General features: G+C 35.2%; 1 protein-coding gene across 1 annotated transcript in view; it reads left to right on the top strand.

Moving 5' to 3' along the window:
* Positions 1–13,611, top strand: part of PTPRQ (protein tyrosine phosphatase receptor type Q) — a 293,179-nt gene that overhangs the window by 212,985 nt on the left and 66,583 nt on the right. Inside the window, exons 46-48 of the mRNA XM_043446813.1 lie at positions 4,862–5,048; positions 8,490–8,734; positions 11,257–11,323. Of these exons, the coding sequence (XP_043302748.1) occupies positions 4,862–5,048; positions 8,490–8,734; positions 11,257–11,323 (499 nt within the window). The remainder of the gene's footprint in view (positions 1–4,861; positions 5,049–8,489; positions 8,735–11,256; positions 11,324–13,611) is intronic.

Here is a 13,611-nt window from a genome sequence, read left to right as displayed (position 1 = left end):
GTGATTTATCACCTAATTCTCTCAGTATTCTTACTGAGATTAAAAATGAGTAAGGGAAAGAGAGAAGGATGGAAAGATAACTATTGTAATTGCTGAGCTTGTTTCAGCTACATATTAGCCTCTTCATATGCATTGTATTATTGTATCTTATCTAATAACCTTTTGATGTAAATATTACAATCTTACTTTTATATATAGGAGAACTGAGGCACAGAGATGATAAAAAAAAAAAAAGAAAACTTCTCAAACAGTTAAGACCTGGCTAAAACCATCATACTGGTGTGATGGAAATAGAAAAAAACCATCAAAAAGCAAATAAAATTTGCCAAACTGAAATATGTGCTCACCAAAACACCTTTGGATCAAAGACAGCAAAAATTTAACAGATTCTAACACTTTGCAGTTTCCCTAGGATTCTTGGAACTAAAGCGGTCTTCCCTTCATTCTGTCAGCACAATTCTAGTTTATTTTTTAAAATTTTGTTTTATATTGGCACATAGTTGATTAATAATGTTGTGTTAGCTTCGGGTGTACATCCAAGTGATTCAGTTATCCATATACATGTACCTATTCTTTTTCAAATTATTTTCCCATTTAGGTTATTATAGAATATTGAACAGAGTTCCCTGTGCTATGTAGTAGGTCCTTGTTGGTTATCTATTTTAAATATAGTAATGTGTACATGTCAATCTCAAACTCCCAATGCAACTTTAAATGCATTCAATGCCAGCATTGTGCTGGGTGCTGGGTCAAACCCACATCTCTTCTGGCTCCTACACTGGCAGGCGGCTTCTTTACCACTAGTGCCTCCTGAGAAGCCCAGAAGTCATTGGCTCCCAGGCCAAGGAACACGTGTCCTTGAATTTAAGATTTATGCTGCACCTTGGCCTCTGCCAAATACTAGCCACAAGGGCATATAGCTCTTCCCCTAAAAGACTTGAAGCAAAAATGGACACTCTTTAATAAAGATACATGGGCTTCCCTCGTGGCTCAGATGGTAAAGAATCTACCTGTAACACAGGAGACCTGGGTTCTATCCCTGGGTCGGGAAGATCCCCTGGAGGAGGGCATGGCAGCCCACCCCAATATTTTTGCCTGGAGAATCCTCATGGACAGAGGAGCCTGGTGGGCTACAGTCCCTGGGGTCGCAAAGAGTCGGACAGGACTGAGTGACTAAGCCCAGCACAATAAAGATATATGGGCTCAGCTATCACCCTGGATGATTCTACTAGGAATTGATGCATTTTCTGGCCTTTCGTTTGTTCTTTTTATTTTAAATTTATTATTTAATTGAAGGATAATAGCTTTACAGAATTTTGCTGTTTTCTGTCAAACCTCAACATGAATCAGCCATAGGTATACATATATCCCTCCCTTCTGAATCTCCCTCCCCACCCCACCCTTCTGGGTTGATACAGAGCCCCTGTTTGAGTTTCCTGAGTCATTCAGCAAATTCCTGTTGACTGTTTATTTTTCACATGGTAATGCAATCTTCCATGTTTCTCTCTCCATACATCCCACCCTCTCCTTCTCCCCCATCCCCCTCCGCCGAGTCCAAAAGTCTGTTTTCTATGTCTGTGTCTCCATTGCTGCCCTGCAGATAATTTCATCAGTACTATCTTTCTAGATTCCATATATATGCGTTAGTATACAGTATTTGTTTTTCTTTTTCTGATTTATTTCATTCTGTAAAATAGGCTCTAGGTTCATCCACCTCATTAGAACTGACTCAAATGAGTTCCTTTTTACGATGAGTAATATTCCATTGTGTATATGTACCACAGCTCCTTTATCCATTCATCTGTCAGTGGGTTCTAGGTTGCCTCCATGTTTTAGCTATTGTAAATAGTGCTGCGATGAACATTGGGATACATGCATCTTTTTCAATTTTGATTTCCTCAGGGTATATGCCTAGTGGTGGGACTGCTTGGTCATATGGTGGTTTTATTCCTAGTCTTTTAAGGTATCTCCATACTGTCTTCCGTAATGACTATAGCAATTTACATTCCCATCAAAGGTGCAAGATTGTTCCCTTTTCTCCACACCCTCTCCAGCATTTATTGTTTGTAAACTTTTTGATGATGGCCATTCTGACCGGTGTGAGGTGATATCTCATTGTAGCTTTGATTTGCATTTCTCTAATAATGAGCAATAAAGGAGATCAGTCTTGGGTGTTCATTGGAAGGACTGATGCTGAAGCTGAAACTCCAATACTTTGGCCACCTCATGCAAAGAGTTGACTCATTGGAAAAGACCCTGATGCTGGGAGTGATTGGGGGCAGGAGGAGAAGGGGACGACAGAGGATGAGATGGCTGGATGGCATCACCGACTTGATGGACATGAGTTAGAGTAAACTCAGGGAGTTGGTGATGGACAGGGAGGCCTGGCGTGCTGCGATTCATGGGGTCGCAGAGTCAGACACGAGTGAGCGTTTGAACTGAACTGAATAACCAGCGATGTTGAGCATCTTTTCATGTATGTTAGCTATCTGTATGTCATCTTTGGAGAAATGTCTGTTTAGGCCTTTTTCCCACTTTTTGATTGTTTTTCTGGTATTGACTTGTATGAGCTGTTTGTATATTTTGGAAATTAATCCTTTGTCAGTTTCATTTACCATTATTTTCTCCCATTCTGAAAGTTGTCTTTTTATCCTTTTTATAGTTTTCTTTGTTGTACAAAAGCTTGTAAGTATAATTAGGTTCCACTTGTTTATTTTTGTTTTTATTTCCATTACTCTAGGAGGTGGATCATAGAGAATCTTGCTGTGATTTATGTCATAGAGTATTCTGCCTGTGTTTTTCTCTAAGAGTTTTATGTTCCTTTTATTTTTTAACTTACCAAATACTTAGTAGCTTCTTTTCACCAAGACAAAGATGGAAAACATAAAGTTCTGCTTCCAAGTAACTCACAGTCAGTAACACCAGAATATAGATAATTATAGAGTATGAGGTATCCAGTCTTTTTGGAATATAATGTTACAAAGTAATTAAAGTTTCTGTTATAGGGGACATAATACATAGAGGAGACTGTACAGAGAAGGTTAAATTTAGTAGGCATAGTGAAGACAGAAAATGAATTTTTGTACATGCTGTTTTTTGAGGGCACAGGATTCTTTTGGAATTTTACTATATATTTTATAAGATATGGTACATCACATGCATTTTATTTCCTACTTTACTAACTGCAATCTGTTACCCATTTTTTAATGAAGGCATTGGAATAATTTAATTTTACTTTATAAGATCAGGTCTCATGACCTTGTGGTAGTGTAGAGAGGTCTGAACTCTTCAAAGACCTGGGATCAAATCCTATTGCAGTTACCAAGTGGCTATGGAATCTTGAGAAATTCAGCTCAACTCTATAAAACAAGGGTTGAAATAGCTCTAGTAGCCAGTTAAGGAACATGAAGAGCAGTCAACAGGAAGCTAAGTGGTGGGCAGTGATGAGTTGGAGACCTACCCCGTTATAAGAGTTATCCATCATTCATCTTTAGATCAGTGTTAGCCAGCATATGTTTAAGTCTAGTCTTAGGGGAAATTTTAAAAGCCTGATTTGTATGTGATATTTAAATGTTGACAACCAATTAAACACACACTTTCTACCAGAGGAGACATGAACCTGATCAGTTGGATTCCTACGCTGATCTGTTTTTCTTCCCCCACTGCTCTCTCTCAAGATGGTTTGATCTGTTTGATTTTTTTTTTTTCCAATACTGATATTGTATCTGCTTTTTCTGTACTTCTCATAGCAACATCTTTTTCCAGTAAAAAACTTAGAAAAGAGCATTTGAAGGACAAATTGAACAAAAATACATCTTTCAAAGTTATAAGAAAGGGTCAAGTTGAAAATGAACTTGTTAGTGAGGACAGTGTATCCAATTTTTAAGTGTTTCAAGTCAAGTACCCGATAGAAGCAAGCATAAGAGGATATTGAATTTTGTTCATCTCAGGAAAAGTCCTTTTATTTAGTGCTAGAAACCTTAGCTATGTTTAGACCTTACAGTGAGCAGGCCAGATTTTCCATCAAAGACAGGCTGTTTTAATATACAACTGTATTTATTATACCTAAGCATACTCATTTGTACACATTTAATAATTGCACCTACATTAATTGCTTCCTTATTTAGTACCATGCATGGTGCTCGATCAGTTTTTCAAACTTCAGTTATGACCAGCATTTTAAAAATGAATTGGAATAAAATTTACAAGAGCAGAAAATATCAAAATGCATTTTAGAAAGAAGTTGTATTCCTGAAAAGCAGTTTGCAGTTATAAAGAATACAGGTTCACATACATACATCCTGAATGTGTATGGACATTATGTTGCCAAATGTATTTCACTTTTGTGGGTTATGATAAAAAAAAAAAAAAAACCTAAATTCCTTTGCTAGCTACTTCAGATCTATTTTTTTAAATAATCAAAATATTATAAATATTTAGATATTATCACCCTGATCTTACATACATAGAAAGTTAGACACAGAGCATAAATGACTTATCAAATACTTTGGAAGTTGCTAAGTGACCAGGTTGGGATTTGAACCCTTGATGACTAGGTACCAACCTATATTCATTCCTCTGTAAAACACTGGAGTAGAAGTTTCATTGACTACAGAGATGGTTTTGCTTTTTCTGATTATTGTGGTTGATTTTTTTCTTTTACTTTCAACTGTTGAAATAACTGCTAGTTAGTAGACTCTTAGAGTAGCACTTTGGATTTCCCAGGACCATCTGACTGTAAATAAAAAAAATTTTAAATCTTGGTTAGAAAGATATACCACTTGTAGCTTTATATTATTATTTTTTAGTGATTTGTAACTCAAGTGCTGCTTCCTCTATTAGCTATTTTTTTCCCCTATAGGTAGACAGTGATGAATTTAATATTTCCTTAATCAAGTCAAATGAAGAAAATAAAACCATAGAAGTTAAAGATTTGGAAATCTTCACAAGGTATTCCGTGGTGATCACTGCATTCACTGGAAACCTCAGTGCTGCGTATGTGGAAGGAAAGTCAAGTGCTGAGATAATTGTTACTACTTTAGAATCAGGTGAGGTCTATTTTTCATCACTGCTAAAAATTGAATAAGTGCCTTTCTTAGTTTCTCACACTCTACCCTACAAAGCATATGTGGTACAAGAAAAATTTAAGCATATAAGCATAAAATTCCATGACTCACTGGGACTGACAAAAGTGAAGCTTTCTATTTGTGTTTTTGAGGCCAAATGGAATTATGTAGCATAGTCAATACTTGTAAATACAAAAATAAATTAGTTCATAATAAGGTATCCAAATGTATTTTTTTGTGTGTTGATTATCAACACTAAATATTTTAGAAGTTGGACAACCTTACCTATGAGATGATTTTTCCAACTGTCTGTGGCCAATAAAGCTTCACCTTAAATTCCATTTTAATTATTTATGTCCCATGGTTTAAATGTACATTAAAGTAATAATACTCTATTATTGAGGGCTCAGTGGTAAAGAATCTGTCTGCACTGCAGGAGACCCAGGTTCGATTCGTGGGTTGGGAAGATCTCCTGGAGAAGGAAATGGCAACCCACTTCAGTATTCTTGCCTGGAGAATCCCAAGGACAGAGGAGCCTGGCAGGCTACTGTCCATGGGGTTGCAAGAGTCAGACACGACTTAGCGACTAAACCACCATAAACCACCACCACTCTATTATTAAATTATCTGGGCTTTCCAGGTGCCGCTAGTGGTAAAGAACATGCTTGCCAATGCAGGAGATGTGAGAGACATGGGTTCAATTTAATCTCTGGGTCGGGAAGATCCCCTGAAGGAGGGCATGGCAACCCACTCCAGTATTCTTGCCTGGAGAATCCTGTGGACAGAGGAGCCAATTAAACCCCCAGCTATGTTTTCCATATCTGTTCTCATCACTTAGTCAAGTGGCATGTTTTATTATGTAATCTAATGACAAATGTCAGAATCCGTACAGATTGCCTCAAGTTCGTATGGACAGGGTCTGAGTGGATAGTAAGATTGTAACCTGTGAGAAATTACCGTGGAAAATCAACTTCCCAGAACTTGCTTACCCCATCCTCCTTCAGACTCCTGATGTTCTTTGCCAGCAGATATATCTCTGGAAAGAGCACATGAAGGGATGTGTTGCTATAGTTTATTTGTTGCTATCTGTAAGGTAAGTATAGGAGGTAAAAAAAAAAGTAGATATTCTTTTCACTATGCTGTATACTCTATTATCTATAAACTTACAGTTCTGAATTGAAAGGTACTTCTTATCCTCAGCACCCTAAAATTCTCCTTGTTTCCATTTAGTGGCCATGTTCAGGTGCTTATTTTCTTACTTTTTGCAATTCTCCCTTATCCTGCCCATCTGTGAGAAAAGTTGCTGCTAAACTTGTTCATGTTCATACCATAAAACTCTGATCAAAAATCTTAATGTGACACCTTTTCCAAGGATACTGTAGTTTAATAAATCTTTAGTAAACCTCTAAGAGTAGATTTTAGATATGAAAACAAAGATATCTGGAGGTTAGGAAGTTCTTTCTAACACTCAGGTAATTTTTTCACTTATTCAACTTTAAAGCTGATCTTAATTTTAGAGAAACATCTCTCATAAAAAGAAATATATATATTCCTATATGTCATAAAAATGTATAATAACAATTGTGAAAATGTGTGTTGAACCAATTTAACTTTTATATCAGCTATGCATTTCTTCACATTGTGATATTTGCACAATAACTCTTATTTATCTGCTTCTCTCTTTTTTTTCTGTTATTTATTTACTTATGTTTTGCTTGCCATAGGGAACTATCTCTAGATATCTCTGCAAGTGTATCTGAATATGTGAGCTATTCATAGTCAAATATGAACAGCCTTCTTCATGGAAATTCGTTACCTAGAATGGAAGTATATGTACATTTCAATGTGATTAAAATAAATATGTTCATTCAACCATTAAATTTACTTTAAAAAATACTAATTATATAGTTTGACAAGAATTAGTTCTTACTAAGAAACTAATTTTATCCTGTGTTATTTTTCATAATAATTTAATGATATTTGGCTAGTTATATGTTAGGGCAACTTTTATTTATCAAAAATAAACAGGAATATCTAGAATATATAAAGAAATATTAAAATTCAACACTTAAAAAGAATCCAGTTAGAAAATTTCAGAGGGGACTTCCCTGGCAGTTCAGTAGTTAGGACTCCAAGCTTCCACTGCAGGGTGCGTGGGTTCAATCCCTGGTCAGGGAACTAAGACCCGACATGTCATATGGCCAAAAAGAAAAGAAAAGACAACCGAAAAAGAACATGAATTGATATTTCACCAGAGAGGAAAGATGATTGGCAACTAAACTCAAGATATGTTTTCAACACTATTATCTGTTAAGAAAATGTAAATTAAAACCACAATGATACATCACTGTGCACCTACTAAAACAGATAAAATAAGTTTTAAAGTAGTAATAATACCAAATGCTGGAAAAGGTCCAAAGAGACTGGATCTCTCATTCATTGCTAGTGGGAATATAAAAGAGTATAACTATTGATACAATGGAAAAATAGTTTGGTATTCTATAAAACTGAACACGCACTTACCATAGGTCCACAAATTACAATCTTAGGCAATTATCACAGACAATTGAAAACTTAGTGTTCATACAAATATCTTTATATGAATGTTAACAGGCTTATTAGGAATAACAACAAAATAACTGGAAACAACCCAAATGTTTTTATGATTAAACAAATTCAAGTACAATGGAACACTACTCAGCAATAAAGACAGAATAAACTGTTGATATACACAGCATATCTGGATCTCAGAGCCATTGTGCTGTTCTCTTTTGCAACTAATAAAAACTATGGAGATGGAGACTGACCAGTGTTGAGGAGTGATGGAATGCAAATATAAGGGGAGAGCAAGAGGACTTTTCTTTATGGTGATGGAATAGTTTTGTATCTTGTTTCTGGTGATGGTTACAGGAATCTATACATGGAATTAAATTGCATAGAACCATACAAAAACATAGGAAAGCATGAAAAATGGTGAAAACTGAATAAGACCTATAGTCAAGTCAATATTATTGTGCCAGTTCTGTTTCTAGGTTTGACATTTAACTACAGTTATATAAGACGTCACCACTGGGGAAAGCTGGGCAAAGGTTACAGGGAACTGAATGTATGATTTTTGCAACTTCCTATGAGTCTACATTATTTTTAAGTTCAGAGTGTCATAGAAGTTCATTCTGTGTAAGATAAATACATATAAAAGGCTAAATATATAAGCAAATAAATTGGATCACTGTTATGGCTTCTGTGATCTATAAATGTCAATGATTCTGTAATGAACCAGCCATTTTGCTTTTCATAATTAAATGATTTGTGTAATACTCTTTATAAAGAGAAATTTGAGAAAAATTTGAAGCAAATCAGTTTTATACGGAGATCAAAATGAACACAAATTTTTTAATAATTTTAACTGCTAAATATTTTTAGTCCCTAAGGATCCACCTAACAACATGACATTTCAGAAGATACCAGATGAAGTTACAAAATTTCAGTTAACATTTCTTCCTCCTTCTCAACCAAATGGAAATATCCAAGTATATCAAGCTTTGGTTTACAGAGAAGATGATCCTACTGCTGTCCAGATTCACAACCTCAGTATTATCCAGGAAACTGACACATCTGTCATTGCAATGTTAGAAGGACTAAAAGGTGGACATACATACAACATCAGTGTAAGTATACATAGTTTTTAATTATCTATTTTACAAAGTTGATTGAAAAACTCAGCATTCAAAAATGCTGCAGCTTATGTAATACTCCATTTTTCTTATCTCTTTGTGGAATTGCTTAAGACATGCCAAGTGAAAAAGATCTGGGGAAACAGAATTGCTGATTTCCTATTTTAATACAGCAAGTCATGTGAAAATATGTAAATAACAGAAAAGTTTGCACAATTATAGTGGAAATCCAAAAATAAAGCATAAAGAAAATCCACATTAAAAGTTAAAGAGCAGTGATATATAGATAGTGCTGCCTAAAAGAAGACTGTTTCTGTGTGATTATAAATGGAAAATGGAAAAGCAAATAGCAAAGGCAAGGGGCAGAAATAACTATTTGTATGATTGAAATTCACATGTCTTTCACACAACTGTTACTAAAAGCAAAAAGCATTTTATATCTTAATTCTAAATTATCCATTTCGGAAAGTAAATATATATCTGAGTTCATATACATACACATAGACATAATACACATACAATTTGTTTCACCCTTTCGCTATTTTTATAGCATGTCTTGGAATTTTCAAAAAGAACTGTATAATTCAGAAAATCATCTATTAAGCAAATATAGAATTCACCCTAAGCATTCAAGTAGCTCAAGTAACTAAACAGTCAAGTAACTAATCTTCCAACAAAGTCTTTATATCAGAAAACTATCATTAATAATTTGTGTTATTTCCCTCACTCACTATATAATCTGACTTGCTAGGATTCTTGTTGCACATACCATTAAATGGACCCCCATTAAAAGATCTGTTAGAGAGAAGGTGGTGGTTAAGAGAATGAACTGACCTAGATTCAAATTCTGGCCCTGCTAGTTTCTTTCAGGGCAGTTTCTGCAACTCTGTGCCTCTTTTTCCTTATCTGAAAAATTAGTAATCAGAATAGTAATTTCTATAAGGATATGAATAGTGATGGTAGGAAACAAGTGTTAGAACAGTTTTGGCTCTCACAAATAAAAGAAAAATAGGAAATAAAGTACAACTGATTCCTAATTTTTAAATTATTCATGGGTCTTCGTTGTGACGACTCATCACTGCAGGGCATGGGCCTCTCATTGCAGTGGTTCCTCTTGTTGCAGGGCATGGGCTCCGGGCGTGTGAGGTTCAGTAGCCGCAGCTCACAGCCTCTAGAGACAGGCTCAGCAGTGGGGGCACGTGGCTGAGGTGCTCTGTGGCCTGTAGAATCTCAGTCCAGGAATCGAACCTATGTCCCCTGCACTGGCAGATGGCCTCTCATTCACTGTTCCACCAGGGGAAGTCCACTAATTCATAATTTAAAGAAAAATAAATCAATCTTTGGATTATTTGCAAGGTGCAATTTTCATTGTCCTCAACACCTGAGAATTTACTAGAAATGTGTAACTTTCACATGGGTCCTAACCTAATGAATCAAAGCCTATAGATTTTCATTTAACAGGATTTGCAAGTGACTTCTTTGCTCACTGCAACTTGAGAAGCACTGCCCAACTTTATTATTCCACTTAAAGGTTAGGTTGTAAAGAAATATAAATAATTAAACACATCGTAGCATCACTTTTCATTTTAAATACTTTCTTTTTAAAGTTTACATACACCAGTAAATATTTCCTTTAGATATTTTTTAAGCTACATTTATATACCTGCCACATCATATGTGTTATTTTAATTCAATCAAAATACTTCTAAACTGTGCATAGGGTGGAGGGTGGACCACTAATATATGAAACAAATTTATTAACTCCAATAAAGATACGTTCTGAATTGTCTTTATTGAATATAATGAAATTGACAATAACAGTCATTATTTTATTAATATATAGTGAGATACAGTGAATTAAAGAAGAGCCTGTGTCTGCAGCTTCCTAAGCACAAAGTTGATTGAAAGGACTCACATTTGTGTAAATCACCCTCTGTAGATACAAACAGAAATGCTTTATGTGTATATGCTGCATTATGCAGGTTACAGCGTCAGATAGTTAGGGGCAGGGGTGAAGCAGGGCAGAGAGGGCAACTTTCAGAGGGATGATTTAATACAGGAAAACTGGGAGGCTGAGGGAATAGGGTTTCATCTCAGAAGGAAAAAAAAAAGAGTCTTGAATATGGATTTAAAGAAAGCTGGAGTTACCTAGCTACAGAGAAAAGGAACAGATGTCATAGTAGATGAAGAGAGAGTGTAGACAGTGCCTCTTCTGCTCTTTCCTCCTACGGGTTCAAACAGAAGCCACATCTTTCTTAGTCTCTATGATAGGGCTGTTTAGGTCACTGAGCCTTTGTTCTCAGGGCTTAGTACCATAATACCAGTTGTAAGAACTAGTTTATTGCTAACGTTCTTCCTCTGTATATTATATAAATCTGAGTGCAGGAAAATTATAATAGACTATATGAATTGTTTTTAAAAATAGAATAATTTTTAAATGACATATAATCATAATTGCTTATACATACACCTGTGCAATAATTTGAAAATAATAACAAGATGTTTCTTTGTTTTAGGTTTATGCGATCAATAGTGCTGGTGCAGGGCCAAAGGTTCAAATGAGAATAACCATGGATATTAAAGGTACATGAGCTGCCTTCCCATGAAATGCTATTGTCTTAAAAAGTAATTATAATTTATATTCTGTATTAGAGTTATGGATGTAGTTAAGCTTTTAAATGATGCATATACATATAGTAAGCATACACTAAATAATAGGTAGTAATATATGCTTATTAAAGCTATAATTAAAATACCTAAATCATGAGGCAAATTATCATGTTAATTACAGGGAATGTCTGCTATATTTCTTTTCTGCTAAATTGAAATTTTGCTGAGACAAACTTTATAATTGTATTTTATGTTTTTCAAATTTTATTGAAAAGAAGACTCCTTCTTTAAATTACCCATGACTGGACTTTGACTAGTTCTAAGTATATTCTTTGACTGATCTTTTTTTGAAAGTCAGGTTCTTTTAAGTTAATAAAATGGTGTTTACTGAACTACCATATAATCAACTTTATGATGCTGGCTATAAAGTAGATCTATCAATTCATCATTGACAGGGATTTTTTTTCATAGAAAATATATAAAAATTTAGAGACTCCCTCCCTCACCAAATCCCACAAAACCCACAGAAGATTATTAAGAGGACTTTAGGGCCACTCAGTTATTCAGGGTGCCTTCTCAAGAATGAAAACGTTCACAGTTTTGTCACTTCTCTAAAAACCTGTGTAAAACCTGCAGAGATTTTTAAAAATATATATTGCGCTTTGGTGGAATTCCACCTGATCCTCCTCTTTCTGAAATGAAAACCATCTTCTCTCAGTCTTTGGTAGCTACAATACAGCACAGTGATTGAAAATGCCATCTTTAGGCTGGTCAAGGGTCAAGTCGCTGAGGTTGAATCCTGGGTTGGCCACTTGCTACCTTGCTTGGCTTTAGACAAGTTTCTTAACACCTCTAAGCCTGTGTAATAGAGATAATACTAGTTCCTACCTCATGTTGTGAGGATTAAGAGAGAATCTGAAAAACCCACAGTGTCTAGAAATTTGCTTTGTTAAGAATAAGAAATATTCAGTGTAAGATGAAGCTGATAAATTTTTTCACCATTGGGTGGTTTATATAATTGTAATACTATTTCTTTGTTATTCAGTGGCAGACTTACTCATATATTCAGTATGTAACAATAGATGCATTATATTTATTTAGTAAAACTTCCCATTTCAGATACGTTGCTTATCCTCCAGTAAAGATGGTTAGTTCTGACTTCCCACACCTTACATAGAGCAGGTAGACTTATGACCAGTTATCTAGAGAAGATGGATAGTACTGGTGGCAGTGATGGGGTCTAAAAAATTGAATTTTTCTCCAGTAATATGCATAATTTTATTAATGACATGGAGTAACACTGGATTAACAATTATCATATCAATTTGGACAGTACTGTCCAATGGCAGATTCCTGTAACTGGAAACCTTGTCTTGGGGGCTCCCCAGTGGCCTCCCTTGAATCTGGAGGCTGTTCCTGCCACATCCTTTCTTCCTTCCTTCTCATTTACACATGTCAGAACTGTGATCTTGCCACCTACTATTGCTCCCTGCCTCCCTATTCTTCACAAATATTTCCCCCAGTAAACTTCCTGCATATCTAATATCATCATAACCCTGACATCTCAGAGGAGTGAGCTAAAGGATCGAGTCAAAAAGATTTGGTTCACGTCTTGGTATTTCCCTTTCACAGCTACGTGGCATAAGGCTGTTTTCCTCACTTATAAAATGGAAATGATATAGCCAATTTTATGGCGTGGTTAAGGGGCTTTTTTAAAAGATTTTATAAATATGAGAATTGAAGTTTGATTAAGCAACTTACTGATGTTCAAATAGCTAGTGTGTGGAGCTCTAAGATGAAATAAGCAGAACTTCTACAAATATTAGTTTTGAAGATACTTGTATGCATTGATGGTAAAATGTGAATTATCATGACACTTTTAGAAATTATTCTGGAAATATGTGTTAAAGGTACATGTATCTTTTGCTCCAGAAATTCTGCCCTTGGGAATATATTCTATAGAAATAAAAGAATCAGTGAGTAAGGCTACAGATATAAGGCTGCTTCGTGAAGCAAATGGTCAAAGACTGAAGTAAAAGTGAATTCCCATCACTCGGTGAATGATTGAATAAATGTGATGCAGTTGTACCGTGACATATAATGTAGTTATTAAAGAGAATGAATTAACCCAGAACATGGTGACTTGAAAAGATTTACACAGTCATTGTAATAAAAAGCAATATGTGGTGTAATTATAATACTTAACAGAGCTCCATTAAAACATATCAGTGAGAGAAATCCCTTATGTATGACTTTATGTA

Source organism: Cervus canadensis, chromosome 25 (assembly GCF_019320065.1).
Source record: "Cervus canadensis isolate Bull #8, Minnesota chromosome 25, ASM1932006v1, whole genome shotgun sequence".
In the NCBI taxonomy this organism is placed as follows: Eukaryota; Metazoa; Chordata; class Mammalia; order Artiodactyla; family Cervidae; genus Cervus; species Cervus canadensis.
Note: the sequence above shows the minus strand (reverse complement) of the source record. Positions and strands in the feature narration are given on the sequence as shown.